At 46.9% G+C, this 20,683-nt stretch overlaps 4 protein-coding genes across 12 annotated transcripts in view; 3 read left to right on the top strand and 1 right to left on the bottom strand.

The window, feature by feature from the left end:
* LOC126561524 (basic proline-rich protein-like) overlaps positions 1 to 20,683 on the top strand; it is a 360,034-nt gene that overhangs the window by 7,070 nt on the left and 332,281 nt on the right. The gene's annotated exons all lie outside the window — the stretch shown is intronic.
* The window catches only part of LOC126563429 (transmembrane protein 258), a 497,437-nt gene that overhangs the window by 308,953 nt on the left and 167,801 nt on the right, over positions 1 to 20,683 (top strand). Inside the window, exon 1 of one of the 2 annotated variants that reach the window (XM_050220072.1) lies at positions 9,211 to 9,214. The exons of the other annotated variant lie outside the window; for it this stretch is intronic. The gene's annotated coding sequence lies outside the window, so the exon portion shown is untranslated. Of the gene's footprint in view, positions 1 to 9,210; positions 9,215 to 20,683 lie in introns of those variants that run through there. 2 annotated transcript variants of the gene reach the window in all.
* The window catches only part of LOC126562245 (protein henna), a 754,155-nt gene that overhangs the window by 597,140 nt on the left and 136,332 nt on the right, over positions 1 to 20,683 (top strand). The window lies entirely within an intron of this gene.
* Positions 640 to 20,441, bottom strand: LOC126561265 (uncharacterized). Of its 2 annotated transcripts, none has more exons than XM_050217234.1 (13): positions 20,168 to 20,441; positions 11,945 to 12,166; positions 11,666 to 11,845; positions 6,091 to 11,552; positions 5,365 to 6,018; positions 4,884 to 4,937; positions 3,661 to 3,756; positions 3,498 to 3,574; positions 2,260 to 2,303; positions 2,066 to 2,195; positions 1,384 to 1,475; positions 1,189 to 1,253; positions 640 to 712 (listed from the first exon to the last, which is right to left on the bottom strand). In XM_050217234.1, the coding sequence occupies exons 1-13, from the start codon at positions 20,231 to 20,233 to the stop codon at positions 649 to 651; spliced, it is 7,206 nt and encodes a 2,401-aa protein (XP_050073191.1). In that variant the 5' UTR covers positions 20,234 to 20,441; the 3' UTR covers positions 640 to 648. The 2 variants fall into 2 exon arrangements, with proteins under 2 accessions (XP_050073191.1, XP_050073192.1); XM_050217235.1 differs by having other exon boundaries at positions 20,183 to 20,441.

Genomic DNA, 20,683 nt, shown 5'->3' with positions numbered 1-20,683 from the left:
TTGGTGGTGCCGGGCAAATCGAAAAACTATACGGAGAGAAGAGGAAGTTGGCTAGCGTTACGCTGTCCTAATTAAATGTTGTTGTTACATACATAAATCTAATTAAAGAGAGAAAAAAACGACTAAAGTGTTGTAAGTCCTAGCTGTCCGATGCTCGACCGGACAGATACACGCGCACACACATATGTGCGTTTTGTTTATTTGCCCTAATTCAAACCTAACGGATGGTGCTCTGGCAACGCGCACCTCTCTCTCTATCTCTCTTATCATTGCGGGTATGGGTGTCTCCTTCCTATCCTGCAAAACACATTCTCTTCTGATCATACCGCGCGAAGAAATACATACTTTTATCCACTACATAGATGAATATGCATATAGGTTTTTGTATCAATCTAAGTGTTGCTTTAACGTTTTGTTTGTTTGTTTGTTTTTTTTTTTTGGTCAAATCGGGAAGAAATCAGGAAGGGAGAAATGTAACAATGGTAGGTAGTTTGAAAGCAGCTTTGAAACAAGCTTGCCAAAAAAGGTACCAATGGTGTTGTTGTTCTTTAGAGTAGTTTGTTGTTGGCGGGCCAGTATTAGACAGGCGTTTTCTCACAACTGGACTGGTTGGTAGGTTTGGGGTGGTGAAAATAATTGCGAACCCCCCTAATGTTTACCGCCCCGTGCTGCCTCTTCTAATGCGCGCACTTTCATCTCACGTTCATGTTGCCTGAGAAAGTAAAGGATAAAAGAAGTCATTATTACATATTTTTGTAATTAAATTTAGAATTTTGCATCTCTTTATATTTATATTCAGCTAGGTCGTAAAACAAGCGTCCGCGGGTTAAAACGATGCGCGAATCCAGCTCACTTATCTTGACTTAACGGCTTCATAAGTTCACGCCGACCATCTAATGGTTTTCTGAATTTGCTGATACCACGTAGTTGAATAGTCAGACCTCACTATGGGGAAACGATCCGCATTTAATAACGATAGCATTTAAACAGTCCTGCCATCCCAAGACCGAGCGCCGTTATGGCAATACCACCGGACCTAATCTAGCTAACAACATCTATTTGGGATGTTTTGACTCTATACGCGTGCGAAAATAAATTGCCGATTCGATTCATACGCTTGTTTTTATGATACTGAACAAAATACTAGAGCAATGTTCTTTGTCAAAAAATTCGTTTCACTATAATTACCTCATATACTGCTCATGCAGCGATTGGGCCCGGTCTAATGCACTTTGTCGTTGGAATTCAGCGGCCTAGCGGAAGAAATAGCGTTAATTTAAATCGATTTCAGTACACCCCTCTGAGTGTTTTTCTGTGTCGCAACAGAGAAAAACGCAGAGAGCGTAGATTGGAGGAACAGCGTGATCTTACGGAAAAGCTTACCTGCAGTGGATCATAGGACATACGCAAAAGTACCTCCGAATGTGGATCCCTCGGCATTAAAACATTCGGCCGTGGATAGGGCGGAACGTTGGCTACACGATAAAAAAATCCATCCGTCGATCGAACAGGAACCATGAAAACAAAATAACACACAGGATATGAAGGTGAGTTTGTGGTTTGTTTTAAGAAATACAAGTTTTTGTGTGTATTAAATAATGACAACTTTTACAATGGGAAATGTGAGATGATGAAACATATGTACAACGTTCAACGTAACGTTGGTCTTGATATCAAAACGCTTTTCGGGCGATACAACAAATCGATAGCTAGAGAAACAACTTTTTAATGATAATACCACCCACGAACGAAGTCTAGCCGGCTCTAGCGATCAAGCGATAAATGAACGATTGTGACTAATAAATGGACAACGAACGAATAAACCATGGAACTAGCTGATACACCGGGGGCATGGATTTCATGGATTAGAAATTGATTGGATGTGGGAAGGATGTATTTTCCGTTTTGCATTTCCCCTCCCCCCCCCCCCCCCCCCCCCTTCCCGAAGGACAGAAACAATGGAGTGTGTGTGTGATGGAGATGGAGTGACTTCTTTTTTTTGTTCTTGGGGGGCGAAAAAAGATGGGATTCTTTTTTTTTGCGTGTTTTTGCAATACAAACTCACGTGGTAGATGAAAACCTGCTGCCGCCGCTGCCGCTGCCGCCGCCGCCGCTGCTGCCGAGTCTTGCTGCTGTTGCGAATGCAAGTGCAAGTGCGTATGGGAGTGTGCATGATATTCGCCAGCCAAGCGCAACTGTAACAAGTGAACAGAAACCAACAACATAAAACATGATTGACGTTTCGATGCTGATACGTACCATCGGATCGGATGGATCCAGCCCAACAGGATGCGGTGGCAAGCCTGTGTTGTGTCGATCATTTTGGGGGGTTTTTGGTTTGGCGTTTCGGTTCGCAAACGATCATTTTGGGATCATATAGCGTTTGTTGTTGTTTTTGTTTGAAGAGGTTGTTGTTGTTGTTGTTGTTGTTGATGATGATGATGTGGTTTCAGTTTCAATTTTTGGCAAAGTACAGTTTTCGATACAAACACATACACGCACACACCCACCCACACACACAACAATATTGGGAGGGGGAGGGCGTGTGAATCACAATCATCCAAAATGGTGGCACAAAGTAAGTAGACCGTCCGGCCGTGCAACAAAATAGCAACACGCAAGCCATACGTCCAACAGATCCAATCAAATTAAAGAGACAAAGGTAAGACAACAACATGTTTTTTTTTTTTTTTAACGGATGCACGCCGTATAATGGGGCGTGCATTCGAAAGTGAGAAGATAAAAAAAAAACACCCAAAAAATGGTGAAAAATGAATTTCGTTCCGAAATCATTTTAACAAAATGTTTTCCCATTTGCAATTTTACAGTGGTCATATATGCAGACGGCGCAGTTTTATTATATTCAGATATGAATGTTGCGGGGTGGCAGTGATGGTGTTGGCAGTGGCCGCGGGGTTTGTCGGCATCGGCGTTAGTGGTACGGTTTAGAGCATTGGTTTTTTTTTTTTGTAAACACACACATTTAGATGTTGTTTGTATTTGTTTTGTTTGTTTGATTTTGGTTTGGATAGGTAGAAACACACACACACACATACAAACACAAAGGATTACGTGTGGTTATGTGAAGGATATTGGACGGAGGAATAACAGATGGAGGCAGTATCAGCAAGTTAGGAGTGATGATAAATCATATATCAACGCATTGTCCCGGGGACGGTTGGACGTCCACAGTAAAAATGCATCGCGTGGCGTTCATCGGTTGGTCGGGATCGTGTCGCAGAGATTCGTTCATGGTTGATGATCATCGATCGCACAAATTAACACACACACATACACACACGCACACAAGATGCGAAAGAAGAAAAAAGAAACACAAAAAAAGGAAAACGTAAGAAACATGTGACGAATGTAAAGAGAGAGATATATATAATTTGAAAGCAATATAATCAATTTGTTTAAAATAGTCCTCTTGGGGACTTTATACTATTTTTTGTCTTTTTTTAGTGTGCGTGTGTCTCATGCGCTTGATACGTTACCTATTCGTTCCCTTTCCAGCTGTGCGATGGCCGCAGGATTGCCGTAAAGTCCGGGAAACTGTGACGGATGCATTCCTCTGCAAAATAACAATGAACGATTGTTTATAAAATGTTTTGCAACAACACTTGTTTTTTTTTTTTTTTTGAATGGTTTCCACTTTACCTCATTCGATAGTACTCCATCCAGTGCGGGTCCAGGCGAGTTGGTCCCATGCCGGGCTGATTTTTAAGGTCCTCAAATTCCCTAAAAAAGATGTCCCTGTTAATCGGAGAAATTTCGCAAAAATCGATCAATATCATTCTATGAACGAAAGCACCACAGTCGGGAGGGTACGAAAAAAAACGGGACGAACGTAAACACATTCAAATACACACACGCACCATTATTTTTTCACAAATTCTTAAAATAATGTTAGGGGCAAAGGCACATTTTGTTAATGAATTACACAACAAAAAGGTTATGTCAAAAAAAAAAAAATTAAGAAAGAATCATATGCATGATGAAAATAAAAGAAACGGACTGATGAATCTCACGTTTGCCTGATTTAAGCTTTTTTGAGTTTAATTAAAGTGGACAGTAATGCTAGAATGGTGTGATTCATGTGCAACTCAGTAAAAGCATATTAAAGCGCTTGTAAACGATAGCAAGTTTCACTCATCTGAAACTTTTATCTCAGTTGGCTTAAAGTTTCTAATCTCGAGACTAAGAACTGCCAATGTTGATTCGTAGACGCGTGAAAAATCTGTACAAAGAGTGATGAAATCGGTAAAATAATGCCAAAATAAATTAATAAGAATTTTATATAATCGATTGAAACTCTTCAATCGGAAAATAACACATTCCGTGTACTGTGGCTTAAACAACTGAAATGCGCTTTGACCGTTAACATTGAGTGAAAGTTGCATTCGTTTAACAACGTTTTATATGTATAATTATATGTCGTGTGAACCGGTTAATCTCAATATTAAAATGAATTGTTTGAAAATATGACTGTCGCATTGTAGATGGTGGTTTGTGTGGTATTGGTATGTGCGTTTGTCCCTGTAGCAATCGTGCATAATAAATGATATTGAATTTTGATAAATGAGACTGTAAATGAAAGTCTTTTGTACGGACTTTTGTACAAAGCCCAACACACACACATATCAATATAAAATATTATATATTTAGCCAATTCTTTGAAATTCATGCGGATGAAGGATGATCTACACCAGCGCGTGTAGTGTGGAGCGATAAGGATAAGCTGTACGTTGTATGGAATCAATAAAAAGCTGGGAAAGCTGTATTTTACGTGGGATTATGTTGTTTTATGGCAGCACAACACAAGCGTAGAATGTAATAGGTGAGAAAAAAACAGAAAATAAGAACATTTCTTTATATTATACCTTTCTCTATTGTATAGTGGATGGTATGGTGGAGGAACCATCGTTTCCACAGGACTACACAAATCAAAACCGGAACAAGAGAGAGTGTATACGAGAAAGAGAAAAGAAAAAAAGGAAACAAATAAACAAACGTACGCAAACAACTCACATTGGCATTTTTAAGCGCACTGACAAGATCAAGAATATACAGGGTTTCCAAAAAGAACTGAACATTTGTGAAGCATTTCTGGATTTCTGGTTTTTCTAGACAATGGTCAAGTTGAACTGCACAAACGCTAGATGAAGTGGATCCATTGTCCACTTCATATTGACCATCGCCCAGAAATGCGTCGCCAATGTCTAGTTCTTCTCGCAAAACCCAGCAAGGTCAGATAACTATAAATAAGATAACCGGTGGCTTTGTACGTTTTATAGGCATTCGCTGTCCTGCATAAACAAAGAAAAGCTGGAACTGTGCATTAGTGAGTGCCACAGAACATACCTAAATCCAACATGTGGCCGCGCGTACTCTGACAGCTGCCTTAAGGCTGGTGTGTCAGGATATGGTTTAATGTCCGGCTTCATCGACTGTTGCCCTGGCGAAGGATGTCCTGGATGATGCCCTGGAGGTGGTCCACCCGGTGGTCCACCCGGTCCCGATCCACCAGATCCACCGCCCGCACTACCACCCGGCTTTCCTGCCTGCTGTTGTGCTTGCTGTTGCGCTTGCTGCTGTGCCGCCGCCTGCTGCTGCGCTTGATGTTGGGCCTGCTGCTGCTGATGGTGATGTTGCTGAGCTGCAGCTGCCGCAGCTGCTGCCGCCGATGCCGCTTGATGTTGGGCTTGGGCAGCGGCCACCGCTTGCTGATGCGCCGCCACACTTGGATGTTGTGGATGGTGCGGATGCGATGGGGGAGGTTGATGGGGGTGCGGTTGCATCGAGGGGTGATGGGATTGCTGTTGTTGTTGCTGCTGCTGCTGATGCTGATGTTGCGCCTGGGCCGCCTGTTGTGCCTTTCGTTCCCGTTCCTTTTCGGCCAGCTTGCGATCACGCTCTTCGCGTTTGCGGGCCAGCTTGGAGTCGGGTGTTGGCTTGAATTCGAGATCGGTACGTGTGCATGAGTTGTAGTCTCCACGGTCACAGCGTCGTACGAAGCTAAAAAAGAAGAAGATACGTTAAAAAAGTTCCCATTGTTATCATGCCTGCCCTCCCCACATTAGCACTTACATAGCCGATTGGGATCGATGGCACTCGGTATCATCCGGTTTCGCTTCGGGACTTGGACCACGGTTCATGTCATGGACAGGCGATGGTGGTTCCGGATCCGGGTCGATGTCAAGCGTTTCGATGTGCACCGGTTCGTTCGGATGCGCCGGATGATGGCCGGGCGGTGGTGGTGGTCCATGACCCGGATGATGATGAGGATGATGCCCGGGTGGAGGACCTAAACCACCACCAGCTGCCGCATGAGCGTGAGCTCGCAGGGCATCCATGTGGCTGGTTGGTTTGCCACCACCGACCGGCGGCAGCTGATTCTCGATGAATGGATTGTGTGGCTGCGGGGGACCGTAAGGTGAGTGATGGTGCGGTGGACCGGCAGGATGAAACGGACTCCCACTGAGCGGATGACCACCGGGAGGACCGCCCGGCATGCCGACCATACCAGGGCCAGCACCACCGCTAGGCGAAGGTCCACCCCGGCCAGGTCCACCAGGCGGTCCGCCAGCAGTAGAACTGCTTTGATTAGACGAGCTCGAATGTCCACTTCCTGGACCTCCGTTTCCACCCGATGAGGACGATTGCTTCGAACGATCGTTTCCACCGGACCCGGAAAGTGAAGAGACTGACGACGTTGAGGAGGAGGAAGTTTGCGGCTGTTGCGATTTGCTGCTACCGCTGGAGGATTTCGATTTCTCACCAGCATTCCCGTGTATTCCGCCACCTGGACCGCCAGCACCGGGTGCATCTTCCGGTCGGGGAGGAGGTATTGCCGTCGGGTGCCCATGCAGCATCGGATTATCGAGCGGTGAGCCGCCGGGCTTCATGTACGAAAAGCCGGGCCCGTAAGCCGGTCCGTACGGGTACGGTGCGTAGAATGGATTGTGATGGTGCGGATTGAACAGTGACGGATGCATCAGCGGGTAGGGTTGCGAGGCGTGCATAACCGACCCGGGAATACCCGCCATCGGGCCCGTCATCGGTAGAGGTAGAGGCATCTGGGGGTGTCGTATAACCGGTGGCGAAGCACCCGGTCGGAACGAATGTGATGGTGGTGGTGATCGCTGACCCGAGGGACCTCCGTACATCTTGCTCAACGGGCTTGAGATCAATGCAGCAGATGGTGCGGAAGAGGACGGTGGAGGTGGTGTCATGTGAGGGCTCTGTTGTCGCATGATCTGTCGGTCGCGTTCGGCTGACGCGGCCGCTGCAGCAGCCGCGACAGCTGCCGACGAACCACCTCCTCCCGCACTACCTGCACCCGGTGTTGAAGGATGATGGCTAAGATGCATAGGACTGGCGCGGCTTAGTCCCGAGCTGGTTGAGTTGGCAGGTGAGCTGGATCGGTGATGGTGTCCTCCCGGGCCGGGGTATCCTCCGGGCGTTCCTGGACCACCGGGCGGTACATTCGGACTGGCACGGCTCAGTGCAGACGACGATGACGGGGGTCCTCCGCCTGCTCCCGTTGGAGTAGACGGGGATTGCGCCAAAGCGCTGACTGACTGATGCATCGATGTTGGAGGCAGGTGAGAATGAGGTCCTGGCCCGGATGAGGGCGATCGACGTCCCGCCCCTGCAACCTCCATTAAACTTCCAAGCGCGGAAGGTGTTGGACCGCCCAGTAACGGTATTCCAGCACCGTGTGCGGCCAAAGAAGGAGGCAGCAGGCCAGCGTGTCCTAGCGGACCGGCCAAATGTGCTGCTGGATGGTGTGGAGGTAGCTGCATCCCCGGATGTCCAAGATGCAGTGGGAGTGGATGCGATAAAATGCCGTGAGGAGGTGGTACCCCTTGCAGCAGCGAATTGATTGGGGAAGCACGGGTAGGAGGCATATCGTTGGCACCGGGCCGAGGTGGTTCTCGATCACGGTCCGAACGATGATGGTGGGACATTGGTTGCAGACCCAGCGGGCCGTTATCGGACGAGGGTCTCATCGGTGCCGGCGAGTGTGACGTTACCGACGTTGAAGAGGAAGAAGCAGAGGAGGATGCGATAGTGGAGGTCAATGCTGTACTGCCACTTGAGGATATTGCTAACGACACGGAGCTTGGTACGGATGATGGTGGTAGACCACCACCGGATCGATGCATATTGCTTGGCTGGTACGGACTGGAACCAGGTGGTGTTGGTAGCAGCTGTGGTGGAGGGGCTGATCCTGGATGGGCCAACGGGTGAGCACCCAGTGGAGGCGGATGAACTCCACCCGGTTGAGAGGTTGGTGGAACGGGCGATGAGTTTGGACCGGAACCGAGCAGAGTCGGCATAAGCCCAGGGTTCACGATATGACCCGGATGTCCGGGTGGAGGTGGTCCGTGTGGTGGTGGATACGATCCAGCACCGTGGGGTGGTAGCGATGGTGGAGGTCCTCCAGACTGAGGTGAGGCAATGCTACTACCGCTACCGTGAAGCGCCGTTGGCTGCGAGCTGCTATTGCTGCCCTGACTGTCCTGGTTGGGAGTCACTGCATGTCGCGCGGAAGCTGAAACATCCAGCGGATTCGAAGAGTCGTTGCCACCACTACTACTCGACGTGCTGCTTTTGAGAAGGTTGTCCGCTGAGAAGCTGTTGTTCTTGAGTGATGTCGGTGTGTCGCTCGCCAACGATGAAGGCGGATACTTGAGCGGGCCCATGCCGGCGGCTGCTGCCTCCGGTGGAAGGTACTTCAGATCTTGTGGTTGTGACTGCGGTTGTCCCGGCAACGCACCGGCCAGCGGATGGTGTGGATGATGATGTCCTGGTTGGCCAGGTGGCGCCCCGAACGGAGGCATACCCGGTGGACCGTACTTTACCGCCGCCATTGGATCGTATTTGAACGTGTGCTCGTAGTGTTGCCGTAACATGCTTAATTGCGCCGGGTCTGGGTAATGACTCTTGGGGATGAGAGGCAGAGGTCCGCCAATACCAGACGGCGGTGGCGCAATGCCACTACCACTTCCACTATCCGAAGCGGGTGATGGAGCGAACTTGGTCCGTTCGTCTGGTGGTGGGTACTTAAGGTTCAGGTTCGTCAGATCTTGCGGGTACTGGGATAGCTTCATATGCTGAGGAGGACCCGCAGGAGAGGGTTCTCCAGGTGCTCCGGTAGGAGGACCAGGCGGACCTCCGAGCTTCAGTGGCAGTGGGCCACCATCCTGTCCCGATGGTGGCGGTGGAGGACCGTGCGCTGGGTAACGTTTCATATCGTATTCTAGCGGTTCATCCTGAGGACCACCTGGAGGACCATACTTCAGACCCGGAGGTTCACCCGGACCTGGTACTTGCTGATGTGGTGGTAGCGGTCCATACTTGTGCTCACTATACTTCATGCCATCCTCACCCGGATGTCCTCCGTACTTGATGTGACTTTCGTACGGTTTCATCACCAAGTTCTCCGGATCGTACTTCATATCCGGTCCGCTAGCTTGATTCGACGAGTCGTTACCACCTCCAGGCATGAGCTTTGCTTCCGACTTTACCTCGATCTTTAACTTCAAATCCTGCGGCTCACTAGGAACACCGGAGCTTGGTACTGTACCACTATTACCAGTAGCAGACTGATCTCCAGCGCCTGAAGAAGCTGCAGAAGCAGCTGCTGCTGCCGTAGGATCTTCGTTCGGTTCCTTCTTGATGAACACATCTTTGGAGTTGAATTCAACCGATGCTGCAGATCCGGGTTGAGCACCAGCTCCTGACGAACCCGTTGTAGAAGTTTCTTGCTTCATGTTTGCCAACTTTGAGGCCATTTCTTGATCGTTGGACGAAGCTCCACCGAGAGAATTGACACACGACTTACCTTCTACACCAGCACTAACCGCCACCGTACACGTTCCATTTGCACTTGCTGCCTCATCCGCAGATGGAGGTCCTTGTTGTGCTTCACAACTACCATCGGCACCGGATAATGGAGCTCCTGTCGTTGGTGGAGCTGGAGTTGCGACGGGTGTTGTGGCTGCGGTTGACGGTGGTGATATATCTTCAGTTTCGGGCAGCTTGGCTGTGTCTGCTGCCGTCGGAACCGTTGCTACCGCCGATGCGACAACTGCACCCGTTGCACCCGCATTCGAATCGTCATCCTTATCCTCCGATCCACCGGACGAAGATTTCGCAACCGTCGACGTGGTCGTATTGCTGCTACTACTGTTTTCGTTCGATTCCGTAACCATCGGTTCCGCGGCAAGCGGCGGTCCGAGCGACAGTGGATCTTTGTCGTCGTCCTTCGCATTTGTGGCACTTCCTTCACCTCCCCCTGGACCATTTCCAGTGTTGACGGCACCACTGGCACCCTGTAACCGATCATGGCCGATCGGTGTTGGAGTGCCGGTAGTTCTGGTACCCACGCTCGTTTCTGTTGCCGCCTCACTAACCGATTCCATCTCATCCAGCACGGATCCGGGCCGGCTGTCCGTCGTGAGACTCTCGGCCGGGCTGTCCGAACGTTTTCGCTTCTGTCCATCCTTCTCATCGTTTCCATCGAGCTCGAGCTCATTTGATCGCTTTTTACCCTTGCTTGGGGTCGTCTCTGTCTTACCCGGCCCAGTGGACGACGATGACGATCCTTTACCTTTGCTACCGGATTGTGAACTGTGCTTTCCGCCGACACCATCCACCGTCGTTCCACCGGCATTCGAAGCGCTTCCGGTGGTGTTACTGTTGGTATTGCTACTACTACTACTGCTACCCGTCGTCGTTTTGCTTGGCGTCTTTGGACTATCCAAACTGCCTGCCCCATTACCACTGCTACCCGGTGTACCTCCTCCACCGGCGGTCCCACCGGATGTGGCGGTTGCCGACTGCTGCTCCGGGGTCTCCGTACCGCCACGCTTTGGTCGCTTCGCATTGGTAGCATTCGTTTCCTTGGTTGGCTTTTGGCGGGTCCGCATCCTCGACGGAGATTCCTCGCCGGTGACCGTGCCCCCGCCAACGCCGCCGCTGCTGGCCGTCGTCGTAAAGTCTCCGACGCCGACGGAACCGCCGACGCCGCCGTTACTGCTGCTACTGCTACTGCTGCTACTACTACTGCTGCTGCTGCTACTACTACTGCTGCTGCTACTACTACTGCTGCTACTGCTGCTGCTGCTACTGCTGCTGATGCTGCTGTTGCTGCCGCTGCCTCCAACAACGCCGACCGTACCACCGTTGGCGGTGGCTGTCGCTGCAGCCGCCGCGGCTGCGGTCGCCTTGTTGGCGCTCGAATCACTGTCACACTCGCTCACGTCGTCCTCGGTCACGGAGCTGTTCTCCTCCTTGCCGATCGGCGACGGTCGGGACGAGCCGGTATCTGTCACGGTGCGCTCGGGGGTCTGTTCCTTCTTGCTGTTGCTATTGCTGCTACTGCTGCTGCTACCGCTGCTATTTGGCGGTGTGCCACTCGCATTACTGTTCGTCCGTGTGTTGCGTCGTCTGAGCGAGCTCGCCCGTCGTCTGCGGTGGGGCCGGTTCTGGTTCGCTCCCGGCGTCTTCTTCCAGAGATAGTAAAACTCTACCAATTCCGGCTACACGCAAGGCAGAGGAAGAATAAAGGTGATGGTGGTTAGGAGAAAATATAGAAAAAAAACCGCGCCACCTCTCAAAGGAGCGCAAATTCCACTAGCAGCACAGCATTTACCGTAGGCCGGTGTGGTAATAGATCTTTGTGGATGCGAAAAAAATTCTTCCCAAACTGTCGCAAACCCTTGATGAAGCGTTTCGTTTCCTCTTCCGTCCACTTTTTCTCGATTCCCTTCGTAACTGGACACTTTAGCAGTGCTTCTAGTGCCTTTCCGGCGTCGTATCCGGAGTCGTGTAGCTGCAACAAAAAAAAAAAAACACCCCAACGTCAGAAGAATTTTAGAGCAAATTTTGGGGAGACGGATCCTCTCGGACCGCTTCGGGATGTGACACTTACAACATCAAATGCATTTATAGTTGTATCGTCACGACTAGCTGCCATACAACCATCTTCCTCGCACATACCCTGAAAGGCGGATATTGAACGAGCGGCGGTCAGGTACATCAACAAATCATTATCAATGTACAGTCCGGGTGTCCATCTCGGATCCTCTAGGTCGCGATCTTCATCGTCCTCGGAGCGGTAGTTCTCGATCGGTTGATAGTCTGGTAATGTTGCCTGCGAAATGGGAACATTGCCAAACGAAACGTTACACTACTACGATCAACTGAATGGTACGTTATAGTTGAATTGAAGATGATAATGAGGCACTACCATGATTAGATTGTTAGGAAACGAAAGCAGAGATGTAGAGTATTTTATGTTTTGAAGCAATTTAACTATATTATTCCTAATTATTGGTTCTCTATCGTAAAAAGAGCGTGAGTGAAAGTAAGCTGTTAATGTTTCGTCGAGGAAAGGTTATGCAAACGTGGGAAATCGATTAAACAATTCATCGCCTTGCTGAAACACCGCTCGATTGCAGTGTCCATTCGATGATCTTCATCACTGGGCACGCACGCATGCACAAGAGATCATCTCATCTTATTATGCGGTCTTGGCGCAATTATTCAAAATTTCCAAATAACCTTCCACTGTATAATTGTGTACCAAAACAAGAGAGATAGAAAGGGAGTGTGTTTGCGTTTGGAACACCAAATTAATAAAATTAGAGTAAACCAATTTGTAGCCTGAAGGCGAAGAAAATAATGTCTACCGTAGGAGAAAACTATTGTAATGCGTAATTTTGTAAGGCGTTGAGGTGTTATTAGATTCACGCTACATCGAAAGGTGAAAAGGAATTCGCGTCGTCGAGATGTTGTTAGTGTGTTAAGACGCGGGTAATGCGGCTTTTGGAGATGAATACTATGGTATGAAAACTAGAAAAAAAGCATAATTAATCTGCATCAACTTTGACGGGTGTACGGAATGATGAGGGATGATTATTTAATAATTGATCTTTAGTAAATCACATTGTTCGTTTTCAGAGTGTCTTCAGAAAGCAGCTTTTGTTGCCACAAAAGGTTTGTCGTGGTGAAGCAGCAGTAATTTAAACACTAATAAGGTCTATTTTATAAGATTTTCCTGCTATTCTTTTTAGTTCTTATTTATTTTCGAAGTAAAATTTCGGCAGTAAAAATTCAAATAGAAAATCAGTCAGAAACACAGTGCACTACAAAATAAAGAATCGATTCAAATGCAACAGTCAACATTAAATATTTCAGCAATATTTAATTTCCCATTTTGTAACCCCCATCTTGTGGAAAAATGATGTAATTTTTCCGCAACTCCCAATTGCCGATAACCTTCATGCGTATCTCCAACACACATCTCAAGGTATGAGAATAAAATGAACTTCACTCCACCGCATACATTTAATCCGTTGAATGAAGTGATTAATTTTCCATTTTCCACCCCCTCCGCCGGACTTTTAATTGCCGAAATGCAGGCAAATTATTTTCTAAACCATACCGTCCGCCACGCTCGCCTCCTCCATCGTCTCTCTTCCGGCAGCACTCATTATTTCTCAAGCATAGCAATTGAAACATTTCCTCCCTTCAAACAAAACACAATTGCAGATATGCCGCAGTACGCCGCACTAACGCCACAGTTATTCGCGCTATTAGAAGAAGAGGTTGCTCTTATATTGCACGATTTAGCTTCTTCGCTTTCATGATGGCGCCGTGCCGCAGTAGAACACGGTTTGGTTGCTGTTTGTGGTGCTGGTGGTGCTTGCTTAAATTGAATCCAATTTCCTCATTTTCATTCACGCATACACACACACACACATACCGCCATTCAAAGAGATCGTTTTTCTTCCAGCTTCCTGGATCATGATCATCACACGCAAAACGCACTCCAGCGCCGGGTACTTTTGGGGAAGAATTCTTGTTTCATTCCTCTTCCACAGCTCGCACTTCGCGGTACATTTCTGTGTAGGCGTGTGTGTGTGTGTAAGGTTAGTTTACACCATTTCCAGGACCATGTCCATCATAGAGGGTGTGTGTATACGGGGGAGCTCACGAGGGTGTTTCTTCATTTCCGCCCATCGTTGCACGGTTGTTCGATCTTCTAAAACACCGAGTGAGGATCGCATCTTAAGAGGGGCACAGCGAACGGGCGATATCGAGGGGTTTGTTCAAATATATGTTTACCCCGTGTGTTGCCTGGCTTTTGCTGGTTCGGCCCCCCGTCCGTAATTAATTTCAAATCGCTTCGTTATGGCTAATAAGCCAATAATATGGTGGAAAGATTTCAAAGGTGAGATTGACGCGGTGAGCGCGCACATCGAATCGTTTCTACTTGATAGGTGTTTGCGTGTATGTGTGTGTGTGTGACTGTGGCTCGGTTGCTTGCCTTGCGAACCACAGCACCGGTGAAAAATCATCTCATCATCACGATCATCATCGTTGTGGCCATTCAAGAAGAAAAGAAAGGCGCTTATATGGTGGATCATGATGATGATGATGATGATGGTAAACCAAAAAAACATGGACTGTTTGCCTCGCTGTGTGAACGGTAAAATGGCCACCTTGCCGCCGACCGTCGTAAAGAAAATTCATCGAGAGGAGAGAGAGAGAGAGAGAGATAGAGGGAAGGTGTTGGAGAGGGATGTGCCGATGTGACCGATGAAAGAAGTAAAAACAACTACCAGATGAGATGCTTTTGCGGTCAAGTGCGAAGATGAAGTGGTGTGAAATAAAAAGGAAAAATGAACGGCCGGGTTAGTTGCGGGCTGGATGAAGTAGCAGCAGCTCCACACGGTAAAGTGGGAATGGAAAAGCCAGCAAAACAGAGTCACTGTTAGGGAAAATTCACATTCAGTTAAGCCTGAAGAGGAACACCAACAACAAGAGCAACAATACATCATCATCAACGCTATCATCAGCTTCAAGATGAGCCAATTTGTCTGAGAGGATGGTACCGCTTTGCTTCGGAGTTTTGCACGCCTTTTTTTCTCTTCCTACGTTTGTTACAATTGTGTGGTTGCAAACAAAAATAATTCACTGATCGACTTGATTGCACCCAATAAACGCCATGTGAAAGTTTACGATTAAAGCATGTTAAACTAAACACTTTGGTTTAATTTCATTGCAACTGGGCTTAATTGGTTCATACGGTGTTTTCTGCTGATAGTAAACAAGCGTTCCCATGATTAAAACAATATACGCGTACTGGATGCTGCAATAATTTAAGCTACAAATGTAATACAATAGCTTGGTAGCAGCAATTTTAAGGTACCGGCTACCAGGTATCGTTGGCGCCCATCATCTAGAAGAACTAGAATTCGAATCAGACTCATCCAGGGACCTTTAAACGCCCAATACTCCTATCATCACACAGCTACATATACATAGGAAGATCCGATACTGGCGTGACCCTAAATATATGCTTCATTCCCTTCTACTATGGGATCAGAAAGACAAGCCGGATATCGATATCAAGTAGTTAAACAGTCAGAGCTTACTAGCGCCACTAGAGGAGGCGGTTCGAATGAGATTAGTAGTCCGGTTCTGCCGTGTGAAAAGCTTCGCAGCTATCGCCTCTACCACCGGATCGATCGAACCCCTCAATCAACGCCTTAGATTTATCATTATTATCTCGACCCATGCATTGTTCATGGTATTTGGATATTTTTAATATGACAACAAACAGCTAAAATGACTTTTCAATGCCTTCAAACAAGATTGAAGAATCAGAAGACCCTTCAAATTGAAGGTGGACTTCCCATCATTCGTCAACTGCATAAGCTAGCAGCTTATCAACATCACTGCTTATTGCTTGCACAAGAAATTAACCTATCACACACACATCATTCATACACTTAAACCTTCCCTTCCCTTCCTGTTTATTATCCCTCTCGGTATACACTGAATATTCAACCCTTCCTGGGGGGAGACCCCGAGAGAATCTCCACCAACGGGGAGGACAAAAAGTAAACAATGTTTCTGGCAATTGCTTCGTCCTTCTGTGCTAGAGTGAAATATTTAACACTTTTTGTGTCGCCACCATTCCACCAATCGGCCTGCTGCTGCTACTCCTTCTAAAATATTAAGCAAAGGGGCAGTCGATTTTTATTGCCTTTGCTCAATAATAATGCTCCCAAATATCCCTTTTCCGGCTCCAATAATCAGAAAAAAAGAGAGCAAACATAAACACACCGAAGGGCGAAGGTGTGAGACGCAGTGCGGAAGGAAGCAGAACACAACAAATGGGGGTTTAAAGTTCCATTTATAACGTGTGTCTCGTTCAACGGTGGTCGGATTGATTTTCAAACCTTTTGCTCAGGCCCTGCACCACCCAACCCCTCCTTGAAACGCCCCACATTGTAACGTCGCACAACACATCGGGAAAATCGGATTTACACGGTGCGCTTTTCTTATGGCTTCTGGCTTTTCTTACGCGCCTTCCGCATAGAAGCAAATCATCCATACATATTCAACAACAACAAAAAATACTACATACACACACACTCCACCCGGCAACTCAAACCCTCGACACTGCAACTGGCTGGGTGGCTGGAAGTGGGTGTTGAGGGATCGAGATGGAGAGCATTAAATTGGAAAATTTACGCTCGTTTGCAACGCGCGAACGACCTTTCCTTGGTGGGGGAGAGTGGGTGGAGAAAGCGGCATAATTGGAGGGGCAGCAACTAAGCCTTTGCCTCCCCGAAGAACCCCCCGCCACTACTTCCCCCCCTTCCCATCAAGTGAGATGGCGGCAGTGTGCAAAGTTGTGTTTTCGATCCTTTCAATCATCATAAAACAACGGTCATGAATTATTTTCAAACAGCTATCTGGGGTGCTGCTCTCGCTTGTCCGTAGTTGTTGTAACACATATTTTGTTTATTTACAGCTACCTCTGCACCTCCTCTCTGTGAGTGAAACCTCTAACACACCACTGGATCGAAAGCAATTTTCCTTTTCTGATTGTTTTTCTATCTGCTTTTCTTTGGAGTCGAATAAGAAAGAGGTCAACAAGATTTTCATCGAAAGGGAGAAGAGAATGAAAAGATAATATTTTTTTAAAAACCAATTGCTAAAACATGATAAGCTTGTAACGATTAAATGATTACAAACAGAAAATGTTTTCGAGTGCCAAAATTCACTTATTTTCTTGCGCAGAGCAGCAAAAGCTAAATCCCGAAAAAAAGTTACAGTTTAACAAATAAACGGTTGACCTATTATAGTTGATAATAACTTGTTCTTGTGTTGCACTTTTAATTACATATTTTTGCTTTTTCACAACCGAAATCAATCAATGAAAATTGTTTTCTTTTTCGCCAATTTTTCTCCCAAAAATAGGAACTTATTTTTGGGTCTAATTTTGCAGGGGACAGGAAAAACAAAATAACCAATTATCAGCAAATTGCGCCAAGAAAAACAAATCCCATGTATCAGATGTTATTTCATTCAGTAAGGGGGGGTGTGGATCAATTTTTAACACCACTCCTGGGCGGGCTCAAATTTCGCTGACCAGCAATGTCAACCCACCAGAGCACCACTGGCGCAGCTGGCGGGGTGCCGAGAGCATGTGTTTTTGCAAATTATGTCAGCTGCTTACATAATGTTTCTCGCGCACCACAATTTCAAGGGCCACAACGGTGGTGGTGGTGCATTGTTTTCTTCAAAAACGTCTCTAAAATGTGCAACAGCAACAAATTTGTGCTATGTTTCCTTTTTCATTATTTTTACAGGATGTTTATCCACCATCCCCCCCCCCCCCCCCCCCCCTCCATATGCTTGCGTATTGGGTCACAAAAAAGTAGCACTTTTTTTACATTCCTTTCGTAATGCTGGTTTGCTGACAAGACACCATGCACCTCTCTAGGCTAGAACAAATATATTTTAATACAAAAAAAAACTACTAACCTAACCTCCGGGTTAAAACGATAAACAGTACAACAACCAAAAAAAAAAAAAAAGAGCGAGGAGAAACAAATCACACGATCGTCAGTCAGAGGAGCGAACAAAAAATGAAACGAACCGACGGTGTAAATAAAAACACCCGGAATGAAAATGAAGTTAGCTGTGCGTAGCGAAATTTTAACTGCAACCTAAAACCTCCCCGGGGGGTTCGTAAATTATGACTTTTTATTGACCGTTAAACGTGTGAAACTGGCATTGCCTCTTTTTTTTCCTTTGCTATTGGTACAACAAAACAGCAACACACACACGTGAAACCGCGTGGAGGGCGCTCACGGCGGCCTCTTCCGAACGGCGGGGGTTTGTTGCTTTTTTATGCTGCGCTGGGCCGAAAGAAAAGGGTTCTCCTCTGCTGCTATTGCTATCCATATCACGGGGGCACCCTTTTCGTGGTGGGCGCTCGTCCCAGGAGGTAGTAGGCTTGAGGATAACGGAGACTGCGGTAGTAGAGTAAAGCTCTACGAGATCTGCGAGAAATCGGGAGCACAATGTGGACATGGTGTGCTGTGTGGTATGTGGTCATACTACTACACCATTTGTTTCTTCTCAGTGGGGGGGTATTTTCAAGCATAAACACACACAGAGTAGAACACAAAAAACCGAAAACGAAAAAAAAAACAATTTGTTTCGGAAACAAATCTCCACCCAGCGCACAAAACTCGCAGCACAATATAGCCACAGAGAGAAATGGTTTGGGAAATAAAACGCCAAACTTTGCCAATAACTGTGTGGCCGGAAACGTACAAGAACAGTGATGCGATAAAAAGAAAAATCTTTCATCTAACCGCGCCACAGTGGCCACCACAACGACCCAAACACACACACACATACCAATGACGCCGTCTGGCAGAAAAGGGAGAAGATTCGAAGATTGGTCAAGGGGCAGGGGGATTCGTTGGGTGCGATTTTTATTGGGATGAATTCGACAAAATGGAATGGAACCACGGTCGGTCGGTCGCGGTCAGTCGAAGCAATCGGCCATGGTTTGCTGCTTTTTTGTTGTTGTTCAAGATCGAAGTCGCTCTGTGGTCGCTGCGTGTTTGGCTTGCTGTTTGCGAGAGATGAATTATGAATTACGGAACGGCCAGAATGTGGTCACGAGTGGGGGATTGAGGGAATGCTTGCTTTGGCGGCTTTGGCAGATTACGACACTCATCCATAAAAATTGTGAGAAAATTGGTAAGGTTTTATGTTGAGGTTCGGCAAAAAATGAGAAAAAATCCGATCCTAGAACGGGTTTTTTTTTTTTATTTTAGCAAAAGCACAAAGCAATAAAATGCAAAAATCAAGTGAAAAACTGTTTGTCGTTGTGTTTAATCATTTACAAGAAATTGATAAATTAATAAAAATATTTTCCCCACTACTACAAACCCAAAAACGGATTGTAATATAAGTATAATTAAGTAAAAAGAATGCCGGCTATAACGTACCCATATAAAACAACAAAAAAGGATACACAGAAAGTTGCTAATGAAGCGAAGCAAAAAGAGTGTAATTTTTTAAACAAATTTACCAAACGAAAAAAGGCGAAAGGTGTCGCCTATCGTAAAGCGATAAACCCATCCCTCTCAGGTTGGGCTGGGGGTATTGTTGTGAAAGCGATGAGAGTAATATAAATAAAATAAAATAAAAAAACATCTCCATCGTAAAAACAGATCTCCAAAAACGGACAGCTAAATGCGGCAAGAACAAACGAACGAACGAGAAAACAAATCTCTCGAAAATGCAAACAGCAAACCCACCATAAACGATTGTACAAACACACGAAGCATAAAAGTGGCACTGTTAAGCTAAACAGATAGCAAAGATAATAAAGTTTGCAAAACAGTCAGGACAACGCTCGGGGCTGCAACACGAATGGGTGGTGGAAAAAAAAAACGCGAAGTAATAAAACAAATTTAAATATGGCAGAACAGAAAACACAAAAGGCATAAAAGTATCTTCCCCAAAGAAAAGGTATAAACTAGTCCCGAAAACTTTAGACGACAACAAGACTATCTCGACTAATTCCCAAACTATTTTGATGAGATCCTCTCTCTGCTTTAAAAAAAAAAATGGCTGAATTTTTAGACTGATTTATGAGCTACCCCTAGCTGAGAAGCTAAGAAAGTCCCCAACTTGTAAAAACAAAATCAGAGATATGGCGCAACCCTCCCCCATTACGGAACCGTATGCTTCTCCACCACTTTGCTCTGCCCTCTTGTTGTGTGTTTATTGCTTCCCAGTTGCTTTCTGTCGCACTCTGAATACGTACATAGATATCGTTTACCTGATGGCCGGGACCCACTCTGATTTCTCCTTCGGTTGGCGGTGTGGCCATATTACCCCGAAATGGCGACGGCGGCAATGAATCGAGCGGGGATCACGCGCGACGACCACGGCGGCACCGGCTGGACGGCGAGAGATCTCCTCCTTCCGGTGGTACCGGGCGAGACGACGGCTGGGCGCGGTGAGCGATCGTGGACGATGTGCCGCCGGTGTTGCTGCTGCTCGTCCTTGCACCTGCACCTGCACGCTCTGCATTCAACGGGCCGTGGGAAGAAGGGGAATGGTGGAGGAAGTGAGGAATAGTTTGAGGCTTGCACGTCTTGCGTTTGGGCCCGGATCTCGTGACGTTTGCGCTTACGGCTTTAAATCTAACGGCGATGTTGCGTCTTGGGCTAAATTTCGGTGCTAATCGAACCGGATTTTGAAGGGCAAGGAAATGTTTGGATGGTTACTCGTTTGCTTCTCTCGTTAGCACGTTGCGATTAGCACAACAACACGTTCG

This window comes from Anopheles maculipalpis, chromosome 3RL (assembly GCF_943734695.1).
Source record: "Anopheles maculipalpis chromosome 3RL, idAnoMacuDA_375_x, whole genome shotgun sequence".
Classification (NCBI taxonomy): domain Eukaryota; kingdom Metazoa; phylum Arthropoda; class Insecta; order Diptera; family Culicidae; genus Anopheles; species Anopheles maculipalpis.
This window is presented reverse-complemented; position numbering and strand designations above follow the sequence as displayed.